We start from the raw sequence: 8,271 nt of genomic DNA, 5'->3' as shown, positions 1-8,271 counted from the left end.
AACTGAAAAGCATGCTGTTCATGTTTTTCATAATGGGTTACATAGAATTTAAATGTTTTTGTTTGTTTGTTTTTTATTCTGCGTGACTCATTAAGTTGTGGTGAAACAGAAAATGCAAACTGACTATTATTAATAGAACAAATCTATTAAAAGAAAAACTAATTCCATGCAACCCGTGACCCTGATGAATGGGAACATGCAAATTGGCTATTGGTGTTAAAAGGCTAAGATTCACAATGGCTGATAAGAAATGATATGCATAGAGTCAAGGTCACGTCTCTCTCTCTCTCTCTCTCTCTCTCTCTCTCTCTCTCTCTCTCTCTCTCTCTCTCTCTCTGTCGTTACCTGGATCTGAGCTGCGCATCCGTGTGGATGCATCTCGCGCCTTATTGTCATTCACTCCGCGTTCACGTGCTCGTGTGCATGTGGACGCGCTTCGCATTTCGATTCGATTTCTGCATTTCGACGTGACTCAGATTCGATCTTTTATTTGCAAAACAGCAGTCCCGAGGGAGATGACTGAGGGTGCCCGGACACCCTACAATCCCTCAAGTCTCGGTTCCTGAGGACGCGGACGCGCCGCGCGCGCGGTGTGGGAGGATGCTGCCTCGCTGAGGATCTGGACACATGGCTGTGATGCTCCAGGATCGTCTTCTTCTTCATCATGTCTCCAGCAGCTCCGGTGACGGACAGCAGTGCTGTTGATGTCCTCCACGAGCAGACGGACGCGCCGCGGGAATCGGTGAGTTCAGCCGCGGCGCGCGCGTTCATCTTGAAAACCTTTGTTACAAACCCGCAACGGAAGAGAACGGATAGACGCTTTATTCTGTATGTTTCACCGAAAGCTAATTAATGCAATGCGGTTTATGTTTAATTGACTCGAACATGGGGAGGATTGTGTGTGTGTGTGTGTGTGTGTGTGTGTGTGTGTGTGTGTGTGTGCAGTGAAAGGAGACACACACAAATATCCATATCTATCTCTGTCTACTGTAGACTACTGTAGTAATAGACTGTATAAACCAATTACACGGTCAATGCAGTGGCAGACAGTAATAGAGTGGATTTCAGGAAACTTCATATGTCATGGTCATATTTCATCACCAAATCCAAATAAAGAGAAAGAAAGAAAGAGAAACACACTTTTTTTTTTTGCCGGAAATATTTTTAAGCACCCCAATACAAATATTATTCACATTTCTGTTATTTTATATAGTATCCTTGAAAATCATGTTATATATATATATATATATATATATATATATATATAATTATTTTATAATTTATTTTGTTAAAATAGTGATATTCAATATATTTAGCATTATTATAAAATATTTTTTTTGTAATTAAAACAATGTGTTTACTATAATTTATAGCACAATTTAAATGTAATTAGTATTGTTTACTAATTGAGTGATTTGTTCTGAAAATAACATAAAAAATATTTTAGAATCTTTAATTAAAACAGTCCTCAAATTATTAAATTATATTTGAATTATTGTTTAATTTGTTTACATAAATTATATATAATTGTATTATTATAATTATATAATTTGTAGTATATTCTGAATACTAGAATATGCTTGATCCTCATTAATGTAATATGTTAATTAATATGTTAATTAATATGTAATATGTGACCTGAATTTTGTGAGAATCACCTAGTCACATTTAAGTTGTTATATGTAATATTTTTTTTCAATATATTTTAGACTGAGAATTCATGAAACTTTGTTCTCACTGACATGTCATCAACAGCCAGGGTCTCCCTGATGAGCTAAACCTCATGAATTGGCAGCTATGTCACCTTAATAAAACTCCAGAGGACTAAAATAGTCCGAATGAAAGTGGGACGCCTCGCTCACACCTCCCAAAATATCCAGTGTGACAGCAGCAGAGACTCGGAGCATGTGTTTTCAGTGCAGCGTCTGACAGAGCCTCGGGCCTCGGCCTTCAGCACAACACAGAGGCTTTGTTTCTGTAGCATTAACTAACACAGTAAGACTGGAAGGAGATGTGTTTTCTCTGTTGGGATTGGTTCATCTCATGCTCTACACTTCATCTGGTGATTAACTGGTTTGATCATTATTTTCTCAGAAGTGCTTAAGTGTAAACTGCCCCTCTGTGTCACTGAAAGCTTGTTATTCACTAATTAGTGCCTAGAATAAATTATGTGCATGAACACTTTCAGCGCAAAGAAAAGTGATTTGTATAACTATAATATGTTTATAAATTTAAACAGCATCTAATTAATATATTCAAAGACCAAATTAGCTTAATTTATGAAGATCATTCAGAGAAAATTAGTTAGCTGATGTCACTAGTAACTAGTTAAAACAAATTTTTTGCATTAATCCGACAATATCACACATTATAAATTAACCTAGTTGTGGTTAGGGTCTGTGTTATTAATCTTTTGAATGAGATTATATTTTTATATTTTATATCAATTTATTTTATAGTAGTTTTAGAATTAAAATTTAGATTAATATTGTAGATTTTTTAATATTTAATTCATTTTTTAAATATATTCACATATAGTTTTACAATGTTAGTTATTCGTTTTAATATATTAGGTTATTATAGTTAAACTAAAAATAAAACCATAAAATAATCTTTTGTTATTTTAAATAAAATAAATTTTCTGAAATACACAAATTCATTTATTTACAAATTTAAATGTATTTATTTCAGTCAACACTTATTTTCATTTCGGTTAAAACAATAATAAAAATAAAACTATATATACGTTTTAAGTAAATAAATAGGAAAAAAACATCACAAAATTACAACAAAATAAATAAATAGAATTAACTAGTTAAACAGAAAATTTAAATACAAAATCTAATTCAAAATATTAATAAAAACTATAATAGTATCTCAATATCTGAGATGTTTTTTCATGGTTTTAGTTTTATTTAACACAATTATAACCCATTTGGGATGTATTTTGTTTTTTTCCTCCATGTAAAATAATTTAAGTTCATTATTATTTTTAAGAAAATCTTGCTTTAATGGTCTGTTTAAACTTTTAAGTACACTTTTTGTTTCATGAACCAACCTTTCCCTGCAGAATGTCCGCATACAACAATTTTTTTTTTTTTAACTTCTACGATTTTTGGGCAAAACCTGAGAGACCAATTTTGTTTTTGAAAAAAAGTTGTAATTTTTTTCTAATGCATCTCTTATTCAGTCTTTTTCCCATAGAAGACTTTTGAGCCACAGGACGTATAATATTTTGGCACTGATTTTTTAGGAATTCCCTCAAATGACAGAAAGCAAAGAGACTTGAATACAAAACACAAATGAGAGTATTATGCATTGTATATTAATGGCTGAGAAATACTTGATAAGTGCTGTGGTACTCGCTGAGAGCTCCAGTCGTGAGGGTAAAAGGTAGAGCGGATAATTATGGAAGAACTTCATCAATTATTTAATGCCAGCTGCCATGTTAAAGGCATAAGACAGCTACGCAATCACATACTCCAGAAACAGCTAAATAACACCCAGAGGAGTTTGTTCAGCATGAATATGATTACATGATCTTTTGTATATTGTCCATTCTTGATCTCAAACTAAGGCTTTCCAAGAACCATATTTTTCGAAGTTCTAAATAAAACAAAGATTATTATTATTTTTTTTTTTTTATAAAAAAAAAAAATTCATGTTTGATTTACTTGTTACTTAATTGCTATTTCTTTGTAATTATTGATGAAATTTACTAGCAATGTGGAAATAGTAAAGTAAATCCTGTGTGATGTGATGACCTTGGACCTTTGGCCATATATATATATATATATATATATAATTTATTTTTTTATTTTTTTACTGAAATGTAAAAATAAGTGAATTTGGTAAATATATATATATATATATATATATATATATATATATATATATATATATATATATATATATATATACACACATTTCATTTGTTTATTTTTTTTTTGTTGTTGTTGTTTATAATGCAACTTTTGGACCACGGCCCTCAATTATGTTTATTTTTTACCCTTTGTATCACATTTTGGGCACCATTGGATAAAACTGTCTGCTAAATGAATTAATGTAAATTATGTAAATACCAAAGAAGAAGAACTTTTTTTGTTCCCCAAAGTCCCTCTCAGTGAACAGCTTCCAAAAGAATTCTATTTTTTTCTAAGTGTGAAGAATATTTTAAAATTCTAAAAATCTTTTGGAATAGAAATGATTCATGGATGTTCATTGAACCTTCAAAGCAAATAAAGAACCTTTATTCTTTTCAGAAAAATAATGTAATGTTAATTTGTGTGTGTGTGTGTGTGTGCAGTTCTTAAAAAAAATCATTAGGACATTCACAAATCTCAAAAAGGCGCTATTTACAATCTTTTTAGGAAGAAGTTGAATTTAGAGTTTTGTCTGTAGAACAATCTTGAGATAAAAAAAAGAAAATCATTTCTTAAGTTTCTTTCTTAAGAAAGAAGTTTAGAAATTTAATTTGTAAGATAAATTCAAAGAAGTTTGTAAGAATGTTCAGTACACTCTTAAACATAATGGTTTCAAAAGTTTTTAATATATTTGTGTGTGTGTGTGTGTGTGTGTGTGTAAGTGTGTGTGTGCCATAGAAGCCCTTCTCATTGATCATTTCTCGAAAAACTATTTGTTTCTTAGTGTAAAGTACATTTTAATGATCTAAACAATTATCGTCCACTGCAAAGAACCTTTTTTAGATTGAAAGCTTCCATGTCTGGTTCTTCTTTTAATCATTAATGCCAATAAAGATCCTTTATTTTTAAGAGTATACAACCACCATTTTTGGTTGCCCAATCAACTTAGTGTGAAGAACATCTAAAGACACTTCTTTTTCGTTTTTTCACCTCTTTCTCTCTCTCTTTTCTCTCTTTACAGCAGCGTCCAGTGAAGCAGTCTTTGAGCAAGTCCCTGTGTCGCGACTCACACTGGAAATGCCTCCTTCTGTCACTGCTGATGTACTGCTGCGTGATCGCGATGACCTGGTGTCAGTTCACGAAGATCACGCGCCTCACCTTCGACAGCGCTTTCAAGGGAAAGTCCATGTTGTACCACGACAGTCCCTGTTCTAACGGCTACATCTACATCCCGGTAGCTTTCCTCATCATGCTCTATATGGTTTATATGGTGGAGTGTTGGCACTGCTTCTCGCGCAACAAACTCCAGTTTAAAGTAGATCTGGAGAGCGTCGCCGAGCGCGTGCAACGCATGCAACAAGCCACGCCGTGCATCTGGTGGAAGGCTATAAGCTACCATTACATACGCCGGACGAGACAAGTAACACGGTATCGCAACGGCGACGCCTACACGACCACGCAGGTTTACCACGAGCGCGTCAACACGCACGTCGCGGAGGCCGAGTTCGATTACGGGAACTGTGGGGTTAAAGACATCTCGAGACGCCTCACAGGACTCGAAGGCTTTCCGGTGACTAAGCTGCGCTTCACCAAGTGCTTCAGTTTCGCTAATGTCGAATCCGAGAACTCCTATTTGACGCAAAGAGCGCAGTTCTTCACCGAGAATGAAGGATTGGACGATTATATGGAAGCGCGTGAAGGGATGCATCTAAAAAACGTGGAGTTTAAGGAATACATGCTTGCCTTCGCTGATCCGGATGGCTTGCCTTGGTATGCGTCGCAGTGTAGCTTCTGGTTAGCGGCGGTGTTGACTTTATCCTGGCCGTTGCGGGTTTTGATGGAGTACCGCACGGCGTATGTTCACTACCACGTGGAGAAGCTTTTCGGGTTCGACTATGTCGCTGTTACGCCTGTGGATGAGCGTCCGTTTTGTCGTCACATCCCGAGGGTCAACACCATCGACAGCACGGAGCTCGAGTGGCACATTCGCTCCAACCAACAGCTGGTTCCCAGTTACTCCGAAGCTGTTCTTATGGATCTGGCGCAGCAGTCCAGTTGCAACACGTTTTCGCCGCGTGGCATCGGTGCGGCCGGCGGAAACGGCTTCGGTGGATACCTACAGAACTGCGAACGCTGCCATCGGTCTATAAGCAGCTCGTCGATCTTCTCGCGCAGCGCGTTGAGCATCTGCAACAGCAGCAGTCCGCGTTTGCCGCGTTTGCCTTTCAGCGGCAGCCGTTTGTCTCTAGGCCGTTTGTACGGCTCGCGCCGCAGCTGTCTTTGGAGAAGTCACAGTAGTAGCTTGAACGATCCCAGATGTCCGACGGAAAGCACGCGATGCCTGGCTGATCAGTCGGCCAATGAGGAGAGCCCACCTTCGCCGCCGGCCTATCAGGACGCGCTGTATTTTCCCGTACTGATTATTCACCGCAACGAGGGTTGCGTCGGTCACGATCACCATTCGCTGCACCGTAACGCATCCTGCGTGGAGACTTCGTTATAGCATTAGCATAAGGACGATAACACAAACCTGGTTTTCAAGTATTTGCAAAATGAAGAGACTGGTACAGAAATGTTTGTAAGAATCTCTGTTAATGTGCAATAGCACGTAACTCTGAATGGCACATGATTGCATTTATAATCACAAATGCATTCAGACTTTTGTCGTTGTATGTACACACACGTGATGCACCATAATCAGCTTCTTCAACAAGGACAACATCTGCCAAACTGCTTCTTACTTTGCATTTGTAATCATCATGAAATGGCATCATTTCAACATTTTCACGTAAAACATCATATTCTAAGAGAATACATTAAATGCATGTAAAATTTTACGCATGGAGAATTGGCTAAAATCATGAAAAATGGTTTGATGTCAAAGGATTAGTTCACTTCCGGAATAAAAACAAATCTTGATCATTTACTCACCCCCATCCAGGATGCTCAAAACAAGCATTTGGGGTTAAAAAGTAAAATTAGAAAATGAGCGATGGTTTTGTTAGATGAGTCCCTTATTTCTCGGCTGGGGTCGTGTAGAGCTCCTTTGAAATTGCAATTTTAACCTTCAATCCGTTGGTCCCCATTGAAGTCCATTACATGGAGAAAAATCCTGGATTATTTTGCTCAAAAATCTTCATTTCTTTGCAACTTAAAGACATAATAACACGGGTTGAGTAAATTATCAGAACATTTTTATTCTGGTAGTGAACTACTCCTTTAAGGGTTGAAAAATAAATGAAATCCAAATCATCAGCAAGAAAAGAACATTTCATCTAACGTTTTTCTTTGCAGTAACATGCACCGACAAGTTCATTCACTAACACACAGAAAGTCCTTATTTATCTTTCTCCTTGATAATTCAGGAAAGTTAGTTTCTGTGCTAAATGCAATAATCGTTATTTTTTTAATATAGAAAAAAAAGTAATATTTACCTGGTAAAAATGTAAAACTTGATTAGGTCAGGAAAGGTGGTTGGAGATTTAGGCTTAAAAAACATGTCATGCATATCATGTAACGTGCATTGACAAATCATTCACATTATTAATTTTGTTATTAACTTTGCAAATTTGAAATTGATAAAATCAATATTGCTTGATAGCAAAACAGAAACGATTCAGTAAAAAACTATTCATATACACATTTTCTTCTGATCTATTTATGGCAACGGTGTCAGTGCTATGAAATATTTAATACATGTAGCCGAAAGGACATGAGAACCTCAAACAAAATACATAATCTTTGAAAATCCTGCTTCATATTAAATAAACATTATCTTCTCTATGTAAGATAATATTTAGGTAGGATCAAACTAAAGCATTCCAGTTGTTTTTATATGTTTTTTTTATTTTATTTCCTGCAACTACCTCTTATTTTTACAGGAGTGTAAGTGCCTCAGACTGTTATTTTAGTGTTCGTGTTTAATTATTTAAAAGCTTTGGTGTTGACATCGCATTTATGTGTTGCTGTGAAAAGAAAAATCATTGCGCATTAAGATCAGTTTTCACCAAAAACAGAAAAAAGCAGGACTGAAAATAAAAAGTGATGTTCAAAATGAATTTGCAAAATTAGTCTCATAAATAAAGATGTTCCTGTTTCATCAAAACCGGAAACTAATATTATAATCTACCAAGCCAAGGGAAAATATTGGCTGCAGTATATTGATATATCTTTAATTTGAATAATCTTTACATTTCCAAAGTCTTTCATCCTTTAAAACACTCCAGAATACATATGATCATTTCATAAAATCATTAAAATCACAAGATTTACCATTTGTTTCTCATTTAGAATTTTATTAAAACGTAATTTTTTTAACAATTTCCTTTTATTAGGGATTTAATTTGGTACACAATTAAATTATGTCTGGGTTATATTTCACCAAAATTAAAAAATAAATGTGGCATTA

At 35.3% G+C, this 8,271-nt stretch overlaps 1 protein-coding gene across 1 annotated transcript; it reads left to right on the top strand.

Moving 5' to 3' along the window:
• The first annotated feature begins 323 nt into the window (after positions 1–323).
• Positions 324–7,401, top strand: LOC113068538 (transmembrane protein 151B). Its single transcript, XM_026241272.1, has 2 exons — positions 324–742; positions 4,885–7,401. Exons 1-2 carry the CDS (start codon positions 665–667, stop codon positions 6,364–6,366), a joined length of 1,560 nt encoding a protein of 519 aa, XP_026097057.1. The 5' UTR covers positions 324–664; the 3' UTR covers positions 6,367–7,401.
• The last annotated feature ends 870 nt before the right edge of the window (positions 7,402–8,271 follow it).

This window comes from Carassius auratus, linkage group LG45M, assembly GCF_003368295.1.
Source record: "Carassius auratus strain Wakin linkage group LG45M, ASM336829v1, whole genome shotgun sequence".
In the NCBI taxonomy this organism is placed as follows: Eukaryota; Metazoa; Chordata; class Actinopteri; order Cypriniformes; family Cyprinidae; genus Carassius; species Carassius auratus.
The sequence above is the reverse complement of the archived record's forward strand: the minus strand, read 5'-3'. Positions and strand labels throughout refer to the sequence as shown.